Here is a 14417-nt window from a genome sequence, read left to right as displayed (position 1 = left end):
GGGAGTGGTCAAAATATCCGCATTTGCGGCTGGTAAGTGAAATTTGTCCTCTACTTCAGCGTTCCCATGGTGTATACCGGATAACAGCCAAGAAATACAACAAACGCATTACGAGGTGAGACGTTTGCTATCTCTATGCACTTTTGTAGAAGTATGTTCAAGTGGAAATCGATATCAGAAAGCGAGTTTTGATTTATATTTTATCTTGGTCAAACATACCGAAGTTTGCGCTAACGTCTTTTGATTGACAGATTCTCATCCAATATTCGGTTGACCACAGCGTTCTAATTTGTATATATCCAATCGAGAGCTGCTCCTTGAGAGAAAGTGGCGGGTCTAGAAAAGTAGCAGGAAGAAAGTATTAGAAGTCTAAAATCAAATTTTGATTTTGGCAGGGGTGCAATTTTCACTGGGGAGAGGGGAGACATGACAGTTTTATCTTTGGAATGTGATATAAAACACGGCAACGGTATAATGTCCCCCCCCCCCCAAACATAAGTTGTGCCAAAGTTGGATTTTGGGGCAGTAGTTAGGGCACTTAAAAGGGGCATGCATTTAGCTGTATTGTATTTAAAATAACTTTTGACTATGGGGAAGTTCTGGTCTTTATAGTTCCCGAGAACAGTGTTTTATTATGCTTTTAGTTTCTGTTTTGGAACTGACAATAAGGCCTATTACATTGTGGGAACGTTTTCTCTAGTCTTGTAGCAATACATTGTTTTCTATATATTTTTTTATAATTCATATTTGGATCCTCAATACATTTTGCAGCAGCTACACTAGACATGATGCCTTTATTCATTTGATGACATGAGGTTGTCACACACTTTCTTCTGCTTTCCACTGTTGTATGTTTGATTTATACATCCATTTCATGATCTACTGATATCATTCCTTCAGATTATTTTAACTATGGTCCTTGCTATCTGGGGTCCTTGGGATGTCTCTACTCCATAAAAATGTTAAATGTTGGGGGGTGTTCAGCAAACAAAGACACGCTTCAACAGAGGACAAACATACACTTTTTTTAACGTAGCGACTGCATAGTGAGTCGGAGGTTCATTGAAAAACTGCTGTCAGCACTCAACTCTGTGGAGGAGGTACATGGCTAAGCACATGTTTGCTTCATTTCCCAACCTATTGGCTGTGAAGGTGTGTACTGAAAGTGCAGTAGGCTAGGCCTACATCATTTTGCCCTAGAAGGCTGCCACACCACTGCTGAACTCATTAATGAAATTATAGGGGTCAGCCTATGTTTCAGTCAGCTGCCATTTTGAGATGGGCTGTTTTGTCAACCTTTTAGGTCCATGTGGATATGTTTTGACATTAGATGTACATGCATATACAAAACCCTGCCTCCTTTTCCTGGACACTTTTTTGCAACTTTTAAAAGATGTTTTAGTTTTATTGGCTAATTTACATGTTTGTGTCCAACTGTAGGAAGTTCTGGTGTCGGTGGAGGCGGTTTCCGTTAGTATAGTAGCTGCAGACAGTGTCCAAGATGTCTACCGGAAAGAGTAAGAACCAGAGCTCTCTAGTGCTGCACAAGGTGATCATGGTGGGAAGTGGCGGTGTCGGCAAGTCAGCCCTCACTCTGCAATTCATGTATGATGAGGTAAGCGCGATAAGTCTGGTCCTTACCAAACTCTGTACATTGCTCCCTTTGTAGAATGTGGTCTGGACGCCCAGGCTAAAGAGAGACTTGGGCAAGCCACCACTCAAACCTCCAATACTGCTTTTCCATTGAAAAGAGTTTACGATTCTGTAAATAAAATAATTCCCTTACTCACTCCTTCCCTTCTCCTAGTTTGTGGAGGATTATGAGCCCACCAAGGCAGACAGCTACAGGAAGAAGGTGGTGCTGGATGGAGAGGAGGTCCAGATCGACATCCTGGACACAGCTGGACAGGAGGACTATGCTGCCATCAGAGACAACTACTTCCGGAGCGGAGAGGGCTTCCTGCTAGTCTTCTCCATCACCGAACATGAGTCGTTCACTGCGACCTCAGAGTTCCGGTACGTCCACTCTGATAGGCTGATTTATAGTACATCAAACGCATGATCAACTGACAAATGACAGGCTATGCCTTACCCATGTACAATATAGGGCCAGGACCACATGACCTGACCAGGACATATTCTGGCTATATACTTGTATATAGTTAGAACATTTAGTGCTTTATATAAACTTTAAGCCATTCAGAAACATTCACTGTCTTCTTGATAAGCAACTCCAGTGTAGATTTGGCCTTGTGTTTTAAGTTATTGTCCTGCTAAAAGGTGAATTCATCTCCCAGTGTTTGGTGGAAAGCAGACTTCCTCTAGGCTTTTGTCTGTGCTTAGCTCCATTCCATGTATTTCTTTAATCCTGAACAACCCCTTAATGTTACAAGCATACCCATTAAAATGATGCAGCCACCACTATGCTTGAAAATGGTACTCCGTAATGTGTTGTATTGGATTTGCCCCAAATATGACACTTTGTATTCAGGACAAAAAGTGAATTGCTTTGCCACATTCTTTGCAGTATTACTTTAGTGCCTTGTTGCAAACAGAATGCATGTTTTGGAATATTTGTATTTTGTACAGGCTTCCTTCTATTCACCCTGGCCGTTGGTTGATTCAGTGTTTGAAATTCACTGCTTGACTTAGTGATCTTACAGATAATTGTATGTGTGGGGTATAGAGATGAGGTAGTCATTCAGAAATCCCGTTAAATACTATTGCACACAGAGTGAGTCCATGCAAATTATTTTGGGACTTGTTAAGCACATGTTTACTCCTGAACTTATTTAGACTTGCCATAACAAAGGGATTGAGTCTATAAGTATTCCACACTTTTCAGCTTTTCATTTTTAATTAATTAGTTAATTTCTAAAAACAATTCCACTTTGACATTTAGGGAGTATTGTGTGTAGGTCAGTGACATTAAATCTCAATTAAATAAATGTTCAATTCAGGCTGTAAGTCAAGTGGTGTGAATACCTTAAAGATGTGTTTTTGGTAACGTAATCACAAGGCAATAAATGTGTTAATATTAGTTGGCAGGCGTCTTTACGTCAACATTGTGTTTTGATGTATTTCTGATACTTTCCCCCATCTGTTTATCCAGAAATCAAAGCCTTTACTTATGCCATAAAATAAAAAAGTATATATTTCATTTGACACCTCATTTGATATGCTCCTATGTACTTCATGTTGGTGCTCGTGGGTCTTTTTTAGATGTAAATGCCCAGAACTAAAAATACAGCTCCACACTGCTAGTTACACCCCAACAGTGTTTAGATCCAACTGGTTCTTCATCAGGACTAATGTATTGTACGGGTCTTCCTAGGGAGCAGATTATGCGGGTGAAAGCAGAGAACGATACCATCCCTCTGTTGGTGGTGGGGAACAAGTCTGATCTGGAGGACCGCAGGCAGGTGTCGTTGGACGAGGTCCGGGCCAAGGCAGAGGAGTGGGGGGTGCAGTACGTGGAGACCTCAGCCAAGACACGAGCCAACGTTGACAAGGTATGTAACCAAACTTAAACATATGGTGCACTTCGCTACAGTAGGACTAGAAACAATACACCATGTAATTTCTTACTTAGGATTTTTAGATGGGGGGGGTTTAGGTTATAGAAATGTTTCAAGACATGGGATACCAGAAACGACAAGCAAGCATGATTTAAAAACAACCTTTACAGTAAATCAATTTTCAATGTAACTATATGGCTGAAATAATAACTGTCCACTCTTTTCAGGTGTTTTTTGATCTTATGAGGGAGGTGCGAAAAAAGAAAATGTCAGAGAGTAAAGACAAGGGTGGAAAAGAAGGCAAGATCAAGAAGGCTTTCAAATGTTGTCTGCTTTGATCTAGACCAAACCTTTGTCAGACACACAGAACCAGACCAGAGCCTCCGCAGCACAGTGGCATTAGTCCGGGACATGTTCATTAGGACATACTGTAGCAAAATGTTTTGAAACATTTTGCAATGGGGGGAGAGTGCGTTTCTTATTGGACAATATTTTATGTCTCCCTTTGGAGCATTTTCTTCAGTTTCTTGTCTACTGAACACAACCCAGATCTACAGATCCTTCCCACTGAACTGAGCCTTCTGCCTTTAACACACGCATATCAAATCCATGTACAATACCTCTCACATTGTGGCAGTCAGAGGGGTGGCCTTATCACTAACCTATGTTAGTTATGCAAACCATCCTTTGTGCCACTGTTGGGGACGGGTCCAGAGGGGACTGTTTAGATGAAGTGCCTCAACATTGATCGTGAATATATAGGTTATGATCGCAGACAATCACTCACGTGCACACTACTTAAATATGGCCTTGGTTTGATACTCACTTGTAGGAATAAGTAGCCTCATCACCAAGATAAATGGGCTATGCTGTTTGATGTCTTACTGTTTGCATTGCAATCAATTTTATGTTCCTACTTCCACTACTACACTATTTTATTTATGGTCCACCGCATGAAAATACGTCATTATTAAGTCACTTTATTCATAATCCAACATATTATCCACATGTACAATCCAACGTACTATATCCACATGATATATAGAACCAGTCAAAAGTTTGGACGCACCTACTCATTCAAGGGTTTTTCTTTATTTTTAATATTTTCTACATTGTAGAATAATAGTGAAGACATCAAAACTATGAAATGACACATTCAATCATGTAGTAACCCAAAAAGTGTTAAACAAACCCAAATATATTTTAGATTCTTCAAAGTAGCCACCCTTTGCCTTGATTGACAGCTTTGCACACTCTTGGCATTCTCTCAACCATCTTCACCTGGAATGCTTTTCCAACAGTCTTGAAGGAGTTTCCACATGCTGAACCCTTGTTGGCTGCTTTTCCTTCACTCTGCGGTCCAACTTATCCCAAACCATCTCAATTGAGTTGAGGTTGGGGGATTATGGAGGCCTGGTTATCTGATGCAGCACTCATCACTCTCCTTCTTGGTGTAATAGTTCTTACACAGCCTGGAGGTGTGTTGGGTCATTGTCCTGTTGAAAAACAAATGATAGTCCCACTAAGCGCAAACCAGATGGGATGGTGTATCGCTGCAGAATGTTGTGGTAGCCATGCTGGTTAAGTGTGTCTTGAATTTTAAATAAATCAGAGAGTGTCACATCACACCACCTCCATGCTTCACGGTGGGAACCACATATGTGGAGATCATCCGTTCACCTACTCTGCGTCTCACAAAGACGCGGAGGTTGGAACCTAAAATCTCAAAGTTGGACTCATCAGACCAAAGGACAGATTTCCACCGGTCTAATGTCCATTGCTCGTGTTTCTTGGCCCAAGCAAATCTCTTCTTATTGGTGTCCTTTAGTGGTTTCTTTGCAGCAATTTGACCATGAAGGCCTGATTCATGCAGTCTCCTCTGAACAGTTGATGCTGAGATGTCTGTTACTTGAACTCTGAGAAGGACGCATTAAGAAGGAAGGAAATTCCACAAATAAACTTTTAAACAAGGCACACCTGTTAATTGAAATGCATTCCAGGTGACTACCTCATGCAGCTTTTTTTGGTTACTATTATTTCCTAGTTTTGATGTCTTCATTATTATTCTACAATGTAGTAAATAGTAAAAATAAAGAAATCCTGAAATGAGTAGGTGTCAACTTTTGACTTGTACTTTTTTTTTGTGAACACGTTGACTGCACTTTTTCTCCACAAAAATGTCAATGTTTCAGTGTTGCCTTTCTAATTCTACACTTGGAACTGAAGCATTAAACTAAATTACTGTTTGTATGCACACTTATTATGGGTTATATTCAAACTGTTTTTGTGTTGCCAAATAAAGTTCTCTTTTGTAATGAATTTGCAGTGGGCTCAGTGTTTTAAAGTAGCCCCTATACATCCTAAATGGAAATGGAATTGACCCCAACCCTGCTGTCCAACTTCTGGGTCTGTCTTATCAGTTGCCAGTCATTCAAGGTCAAAGGTGCTGTTCAAAATGTGCTTGAAAAGAGTGCGGTAAGGAATTGTGGCCTTGTCAGATGTTGCTGGTGTGTTTTGACTAGTGCCTTTGTGTTTGAGGGCAGCAGAGCACCAAAAGGTTTTATGTTTATGAGTGTCGTAAAACACCATTCCAGGGCTGTTCAACTTGACTTTGAATGAATGAACGACAGAGGCCTTATGTGGCCTTCAGTCTGTTAACACTGTTGCAAAGGAGCAGAACGGGGTCATATCCAGTAGTGCATATTGTAAACCATTTTTGCTGCATAAAACTAAACCAAACTAAAGCCTCTCTTATTGGACAAGTCCAGGTAGTTCCTCCCTGTTTTCTTCCGTTTGGTGCTTAATGAATACGATCCAGGTCAGCCTTAGATCCAGTAGCACACGGATGGCATGTCCCATTGACGGCTGGCTAACCTCTTCCCACGCCCCAAGTACATCCAAGTACATCCTATCTCACTGATACGCTACAACACCTATGGCCTGAGAAACCTCAACTAGTTCTGAAGACCCTTCTAGCTTGGCAAGAGAGCCCTCTACTGACTCAAGTCACTCAACACAGAATAAGAGACAAGTCACATCTTCATCAGACCTATAGCCTCTGTAGATGTCAGGATTTTTCCAATAAAATGTCCTGCGGTCAGAGAGGAATACAATACATCTTTGCTGTAGCCTAGTTGAGTTGGTTGCCTCAGGATCATCAGCCATAGCAGTCTGAAACTGAACACTAGGTGGAGGCAGAGACTTGATAGAAAGGCAAGAATAATTTTTGTTTCCTTCTGCTGAACATGGACAACTAGGCCTGCCTCAACAGTAGAGAGGGGGGTGCTGAGCGTGTGACTGATACAGCCTGACTCCACTCCTTCCAGCTGACTGCCCTAATCTGACCTGGCTATTAGTGTTACTGTGTACATACTATTGTCACATAGAAAAGACTATACAGTAGAAATAGAATGGGCAGAATTCTGATTCAATGGTTGTTGATTCTATGGTGGTTGTTGCTGCAGTGTTGAATCTAGAATGGTGAATGTGGAAAGGCAAACGAGGCAGTGTTGGTGCTGGGTACATATTCACAGTCAAGGCATAGAAAGAAAGGACCATGTCAACAAAAAAATACAGCAGAAATGAGACTTTACTTACAGTACATTGGCACTTCACTGACATGATATGGCTCCTATTTACAACAAAAACACAGAGCATGTCGCAGACCAGGCAGAGCCCATTGAGACACAATTGAGAATCTGATATTTACCTGCATTTACAAGCACAGTAGTATGAAAAATATTTCCCCTCAAAAGTCAAATTGTACATCCCTTACGTTTTCGAGCAACTAAAAGACTGAAATGGATACATTCAATTTCTGTACAGCTTCACCACAAACATTACATTTGTACATCATCCTGATTGATCTTGAAATATATTTCACTAGTTCACAGATGAAGCTTATATTTACATCACAGTTGTGCAGAATGTTGTACTATTACTAAGTGATGATGACGATGATCAGGTAGAACAGCATTGCGCAATAAAAACCAAACATATGATCCAGGTTTCCCTTGAAAAAGAGGTGTTGGACCTTGAATGGGACGACCTGGTAAAATAAACATTCCAGTGCCTCAGTCTATTTCATGGTGAAGTGATAGACACCGTATAAGTCCCAAATGGCTCCCTATCTAGTGCACAACTTTGAGCCAGAGCCCAGTCAAAAGTAGTGCACTACATAGGGAATAGGGTGCCATTTGGGACGCAGGGGGTGAGCGATCTGATTGGGCCAAAGTTCCCCACCGCACAACAGCTTTTGTAAACACACAGACTTTCAGTAGATACACATCCTTTTTAAATCACAAAACTAACTCACAAACCATTGTAAACATTGTCAGCAAGGTACTGCGTAAACCCACTGCAGAAGTATCAGTGACATGTTTGACCAAGCCAACCAAGCCAGCTTTCTGATTTCAAAAGCACACATTCATTCAACCAGAAATCATGGGAATAAAATCACTATGTGGGTTTCAATTGTCAAAAAAAAATAACAGTATTAATGGTGATTAATTAATCTATTTGTCATTGTACAGAGCTTCATGTTGCCGTCCCAACTCTTTCCGCTCCCACTGGACTTAAGGAGAGGACTTTTACACAGCATTGCATCTATTGCAATGCTTTCCCATAACAATACTTTCTAAATCCAGAAGGACTTTACAGTGGAAAAGTTTTGAACTTTTCTGTTCTTATAAAAATAACTTTGTCTCACATTATTTTAATTTCATTAAGCCTTATTTATAACATAGTACATTTACACTAGTTACATTACACAAATCTAGATGACACCATATAGCTTACATGTCCTATAGTGGTGTCTATATCCAACAAAAATTGATACAATTATATACAATTCCAAAATAATTTTGGGGGGGTCTAATCATGCATAGCAGCAAATATGCTACACGTTCAGTTGAAAAGTGCTGTCCATTCCCAAGAAGCAAAAAGGGTCTCTTTGAAAAAATATCAGAAGCAAATCTATAGTTTGAGCCTTTTCAACACATGGTTAATTTGAAAACATTTCTTTTTACTCACAAGGCTAAAAACCTATTGGTCCTGAAAGCTCAGTCTTTTTATGTAATGTATGTACCGTCTGTATGTACTGTACACCAACAGCCTAAAATCCTGATGTACAGTCCCATGGTACCAAATCCCTTATTCAGAGAGCTCTGAATACCTCATATTCAATTTCAAAATCTGATGCAATGACACTTGATAAACCATCTAGGTACTGTACCAACCCAATCCAGCATGGCAAGATCATTCTGTTACAAGCAATAACAAAACCAGCATAAAAATACTACCCAGATTTGGGCTAGTCGTATAGTATCTTGGAGAGACCGATGTAACATCACATGATGAGCCATGTTGAATAGCTGCCTCAACAAAAAAAAAACAGCAACAACACCACCACGTAGTACCGAGCTCAATGACAGGTAATCAGCTAATGAGATGGTAAAGGAGGCGGGATGCCTCTCCTAACCAGTGGAGGCTGCTGAGTGGAGGACGGCTCATAACAACGACTGGAATAGAGTCAACGGAATGGTATCAAACACGTGGTTTTCCATGTGGTGGATACCATGCCAGTGACTGCACTCCAGCCATTATTATGAGCCGTCCTCCCTCAGCAGCATCCATTGCGCCTAACCTAACCTACCCTGCCTTTACCTTGGTTTGGAACACCTTCACAAAGGACTTGGAGCTGTAATAACTTGCACGGGAGATGATTCCAATCTGCAGACTAATAAATATAAAAGCTCAAAAAGGTACCCATCTGATCGAAACAATCAGACAACCTATAGCCTCAAATGAGGGGAATAACGAGATGATGAGTAGTACCATAGAGTAGAAGTCAGAGCGCTTTACCAGGACCTTACATAGAGGGTCAACCCACTTCTGAACGGATCTTCAGTTGACGACGAATAGTTTTTGACTTAAAAAAGAAAATGGACTCTTAAGTCTATGGAGTAATCAAAGACTAGTCTGTGAAGAAACCACTGATATGATACTTGGTGATGGCGCACTGACGGGCTGAAAACAAATGTCAGTCCACTTTCCATTGAGTTGTCCTGTTCATTATGAAGGTTTGTCTGAAAGTAATGACACTACAGCAATATAATCCAACCCAGCTACTGTTCTGTTTCTCACTTCTCTCTTGATCCGGCACACTTGCTTACATCCCAAATTCCAGTTGATCATCGTAACTTCTGCTCTTTTTTTTCTTCTTTCGTTAATTCTCCAAAGTATCGCGTTTTGTCGTCATAAAGTGCAACAGTGCTTTGTTTCCCCTCCCAGGCCAGTTTGAGTGGTTGTCGGTAGTTGTCTCCATGGTTGTGACTAGTTCCTCTTGCCAGACTCAAGATGTGGGAAGAAACTAATGTGACTGAGACAATGGGAGACAGACAGACAGGCTGTGGAAGAAGAGGGTGGTGCTTAGGCCCATTCAGCCGTATGTCAGTCAGTCAGTCCCAGGAGGTCTAAAGCCGACTCTGTCTCTGTCTCTACCTCTGGCTTTGTGGGTGTCAGGGGCTTTGTGGGTGTCAGGGGCTCTACGGGTGTCAGGGGCTTTGTGGGTGTCAGGGGCTCTACGGGTGTCAGGGGCTTTGTGGGTGTCAGGGGCTCTAAGGTCATCAAGGGCTTTGTGGGTGTCAGGGGCTTTGTGGGTGTCAGGGGCTCTAAGGTTGTCAAGAGCTTTGTAGGCGTCAGAGACTCTATGGGTGTCAGGGGCTTTGTGGGTGTCAGGCGCTCTAAGGTCGTCAAGGGCTTTGTGGGTGTCAGGGGCTCTACGGGTGTCAGGGGCTTTGTGGGTGTCAGGGGCTCTAAGGTCGTCAAGGGCTTTGTAGACGTCAGAGACTCTACGGGTGTCAGGGGCTTTGTGGGTGTCAGGGGCTCTAAGGTCGTCAAGGGCTTTGTAGACGTCAGAGACTCTACGGGTGTCAGGGGCTTTGTGGGTGTCAGGGGCTCTAAGGTCGTCAAGGGCTTTGTAGGCATCAGAGACTCTACGGGTGTCAGGAGCTTTGTGGGCGTCAGGGGTTTGACCAGCTCCTCCTCGTACACCTTGAGGATCGCCTCACAGACAAACCTGTACTGGCTCTGGAAGCAAACAGAGCAAAGAGACCGAGGATAAATAAGAGTGAACAGTACTGATGACACCAACGACATAGAGTAACTAGATTCAGCCTAAACAGCAGAAACATAGCTTAGGCCAACACATTCCTCTCTTGATAGATGCGCTAGAATTATACACAAAAATCTAAATTTGTTAGTATTTTTTTCCAGACCTCAAATTGTCTTCGGATGTGATTTAGGCATTGACATGAATTTCTGTTGTTTGTCTATGAATAATTGTAATATTGACAGTTAAAAACTGAAGAAAAAAATTCACAGAGAAAACGAAATTCAGACCCCGTAGAATTGTTCATGTACCAGTATATTATCAGGTATATTGACAGATAATCCATAAACTCAGCAAAAAAAGAAACGTCCTCTCACTGTCAACTGCGTTTATTTTCAGCAAACTTTTTTTCAGTAAATATTTGTATGAACATAACAAGATTCAACAACTGAGACATAAACTGAACAAGTTCCACAGACATGTGACTAACAGAAATTGAATAATTTGTCCCTGAACAAAGGGGGGTGGTCAAAATCAAAAGTAACAGTCAGTATCTGGTGTGGCCACCAGCTGCATTAAGTACTGCAGTGCATCTCCTCCTCATGGACTGCACTAGATTTGCCAGTTCTTGCTGTGAGATGTTACCCCACTCTTCCACCAAGGCACCTGCAAGCTCCCGGACATTTCTGGGGGGAATGGCCCTAGCCCTCACCCTCCGATCCAACAGGTCCCAGACATGCTCAATGGGATTGAGATCTGGGCTCTTCGCTGGCCATGGCAGAACACTGACCTTCCTGTCCTGCAGGAAATCACGCACAGAACGAGCAGTATGGCTGGTGGCATTGTCATGCTGGATGGTCATGTCAGGATGGGCCTGCAGGTAGGGTACATGAGGGAGGAGGATGTCTTCCCTGTAACGTACAGCGTGGAGATTGCTTGCAATGGCAACAAGCTCAGTCCGATGATGCTGTGACACACCGCACCAGACCATGACGGACCCTCCACCAAATCGATCCCGCTCCAGAGTACAGGCCTTGGTGTAACGCTCATTCCTTCGACGATAAACGCGAATTCGACCATCACCTCTGGTGAGACAAAACCGCGACTTGTCAGTGAAGAGCAGTTTTTGTCAGTCCTGTCTGGTCCAGCGACGGGTTTGTGCCCATAGGCGACGTTGTTGCCGGTGATGTCTGGTGAGAACCTGCCTTTCAACAGGCCTACAAGCCCTCAGTCCAGCCTCTCTCAGCCTATTGCGGACAGTCTGAGCACTGATGGAGGGATTGTGCATTCCTGGTATAACTCAGGCAGTTGTTGTTGCCATCCTGTACCTGTCCCGCAGGTGTGATGTTCGGATGTATCGATCCTGTGCAGGTGTTGTTACACGTGGTCTGCCACTGCGAGGACGATCAGCTGTCCGCCTTGTCTCCCTGTAGCGCTGTCTTAGACGTCTCACAGTACGGGCATTGCAATTTATTGCCCTGGCCACATCTGCAGTCCTCATGCCTCCTTGCAGCATGCCTAAGGTACGTTCACGCAGATGAGCAGGGACCCTGGGCATCTTTCTTTTGATGTTTTTCAGAGTCAGTAGAAAGGCTTCTTTAGTGTCCTAAGTTTTCATAACTGTGACCTTAATTGCCTACCGTCTGTAAGCTGTTAGTGTCTTAACGACCGTTCCACAGGTGCATGTTCATTAATTGTTTACGGTTCATTGAACAAACATGGTAAACAGTGTTAAAACCCTTTACAATAAAGATCTGTGAAGTTATTTGGATTTTTACGAATTATCTTTGAAAGACAGGGTCCTGAAAAAGGGACGTTTCTTTTTTTGCTGAGTTTATCTTGTACACCAAGGACCCGGGGAATAGTTGCATGGTAGAGAAGAATGTGCCTATTTGAAAGCTATAAAATAAAAAATGTGTAGCTCGCGACATGTCAATTCTTTTAAAAGTAGCTCTCATGCTAGAAAAGTTTGGAGACTCCTGGTCTAAGCCAACCCCGTCTGTTTTGCCCCATAGTTGCGCATGTGTCGGCTTTGTTGCTAAACAACCATCCCATCTATTGCGGTAAGAGCCTCCGCTGTTCTCTTAGTCTCATTTCTATGCATCACAGATCAGATTACCGGGGTCTGGATCATCATGGCCCTCTGGTCTCGCATTGTCCTCACGATATCCAACGGATACACGGGCTGATTGCACTCAATCAAACACATGGCTGTTTCCATGGTGATGAGCACCCCAGTCCGACCAATCCCAGCGCTGCACAGAGACACAGAGGGCGAGGTGAGTGATGAGGCTGAAGATGGCAGCAATGACAGAAGAGGATTCAAATCCTCATTCCCTCGACTTACACCGTCATCAATCACTGTTGCTACAACAACATGCAAAGTGTCTTAACGTCTGATTCGAAGAAAAAGGGAACCTGTTTTTCTTTAAGTCAGGTTATGAGGCAGATGTACAAAGGCTTATATTCTTCAAAGATGTTGCGTAAAATGCCTTAGACCTACTTCAAAGCTGTTTCAACAGCGATATGGCTTACAGATGTTAGTTGAGGGGATACTTGTTAGTATATGCAGTGTTTTGCGTAAGAACTAGACCTTACCTGCAGTGTACTATCACCGGCTCCTCCTTGCCCTCCCTCTTTGTGCGGACGAGACTGACAAAGTCCAGGAAGTCAGTGTAGTCGTCTGGAACACCGTGGTCAGGCCAGGCCATGTACTGGATCTGAGTCAGCGGCCTGCTCTCTTCACTCTGAATATAATCAATCAATCAAATGTAAGATTATGTTTTTATACTTTTTCATACAGTTTTCACCAAGTGCAAGAAGTAATCTCGGTTAACCCAGAAATAAAATCTCAAGTCATTTTGGTCAGATGCTCGATGTTTACGTAGTCTGTCCACGAGAGACGATACAAGAAATGGTCCTTGCCTCCAGGTGTGTGAGAGTTATCTCTCTGACAAGAAATGCTGATTTCCCTTCTTCTGTCACACAGGAGACCTGGAAGTCCCCATGGGTAGCGATGGCACCAGAGTTGGGCCAATACTGATGACACTTCACCTGGGAATGAAACAAAAAGATCATTGGAGATAAGAGGAGGAATAGTTTGTCTATTGTCTTTGTGGGGATTGGAAACATCTTTCATTTTCACCTCAAACGTTATCACAAGAAATTCCAAAACGAGACCACAAGCATTGGGAAGGGGCTAAAATGGAGAGAGCAAGCCCTTTTTGGGGATGTGACATACCCGTCCTCTCTCCACCTGCGTGGTGAGCATGACCACCATGTTGGAGCCCTGTTCCCAAGTCATCCTCCAGAAGTCAGAGCAGGTGGCGGGCAGCGGGCCCTGGCACGCGATGTAGCGGTTTACAGCACTGGACGCTGCAATCACCATCTATGGGTCAGGAGAATGGCATGGGTTGGCAAATATACACATACGTACAGCTGCATATTGGCAAATTCATATATGTAAGCATAATCCATGTTTCAGTCTATGTACACACACTTTAAGAAGTGAGTATCTATCAAGCAAAGTCAGTCTGTCTCTTTCCGGGTGGTGTTTTTGTCTGTGTGACCTAGGTCGAAGGAAGGCTTCCGGTCTTGGTAATAAAATCTAAGATTGTGGCGTATATATCAAAGAGTGTTGAGTATCAAGAAAAGAAGAAGGGAGAAGGCCCTCACATTGATGTAATTTGCGTTAATATAGTCCCCATCCTCGCCCTTCAGAATAACCCTGGTTGCATCATCTGAGACAGCAGATACAGGAAGAGAGAGAAAAGGGTGGCAGGTGAGAC

At 42.8% G+C, this 14417-nt stretch overlaps 2 protein-coding genes across 3 annotated transcripts in view; one reads left to right on the top strand and one right to left on the bottom strand.

Annotated features, from left to right (window-relative positions):
* Nucleotides 1-10: 10 nt before the first annotated feature.
* On the top strand, nucleotides 11-5837 carry LOC115129689 (ras-related protein ralB-B-like). Its single transcript, XM_029660313.2, has 5 exons — nucleotides 11-115; nucleotides 1441-1615; nucleotides 1808-2016; nucleotides 3335-3512; nucleotides 3746-5837. The coding sequence occupies exons 2-5, from the start codon at nucleotides 1502-1504 to the stop codon at nucleotides 3854-3856; spliced, it is 612 nt and encodes a 203-aa protein (XP_029516173.1). The 5' UTR covers nucleotides 11-115; nucleotides 1441-1501; the 3' UTR covers nucleotides 3857-5837.
* Nucleotides 5838-7089: 1252 nt separating this feature from the next.
* The window catches only part of LOC115129687 (tyrosine-protein phosphatase non-receptor type 4-like), a 42254-nt gene continuing 34926 nt past the window's right edge, over nucleotides 7090-14417 (bottom strand). For both annotated transcript variants that reach the window (XM_029660310.2, XM_029660311.2), the window contains exons 21-26: nucleotides 14305-14369; nucleotides 13871-14017; nucleotides 13555-13683; nucleotides 13228-13376; nucleotides 12749-12884; nucleotides 7090-10607 (exon numbers count right to left, since the gene is read on the bottom strand). In XM_029660310.2, the coding sequence (XP_029516170.1) occupies nucleotides 9969-10607; nucleotides 12749-12884; nucleotides 13228-13376; nucleotides 13555-13683; nucleotides 13871-14017; nucleotides 14305-14369 (1265 nt within the window). In that variant the 3' untranslated portion in view covers nucleotides 7090-9968. The remainder of the gene's footprint in view (nucleotides 10608-12748; nucleotides 12885-13227; nucleotides 13377-13554; nucleotides 13684-13870; nucleotides 14018-14304; nucleotides 14370-14417) is intronic.

Source organism: Oncorhynchus nerka, linkage group LG5, assembly GCF_034236695.1.
Source record: "Oncorhynchus nerka isolate Pitt River linkage group LG5, Oner_Uvic_2.0, whole genome shotgun sequence".
NCBI lineage: Eukaryota > Metazoa > Chordata > Actinopteri > Salmoniformes > Salmonidae > Oncorhynchus > Oncorhynchus nerka.
The sequence above is the reverse complement of the archived record's forward strand: the minus strand, read 5'-3'. Positions and strand labels throughout refer to the sequence as shown.

Excerpts from the sequence above, each read along its gene's own strand:
- LOC115129689 (XM_029660313.2), top strand. The coding sequence starts at position 1,502 with ATGTCTACCGGAAAGAGTAAGAACCAGAGCTCTCTAGTGCTGCACAAG. Across the intron at positions 1,616-1,807 it reads TGCAATTCATGTATGATGAG|TTTGTGGAGGATTATGAGCC; the intron begins GTAAGCGCGATA and ends CCCTTCTCCTAG. Across the intron at positions 3,513-3,745 it reads CACGAGCCAACGTTGACAAG|GTGTTTTTTGATCTTATGAG; the intron begins GTATGTAACCAA and ends CACTCTTTTCAG.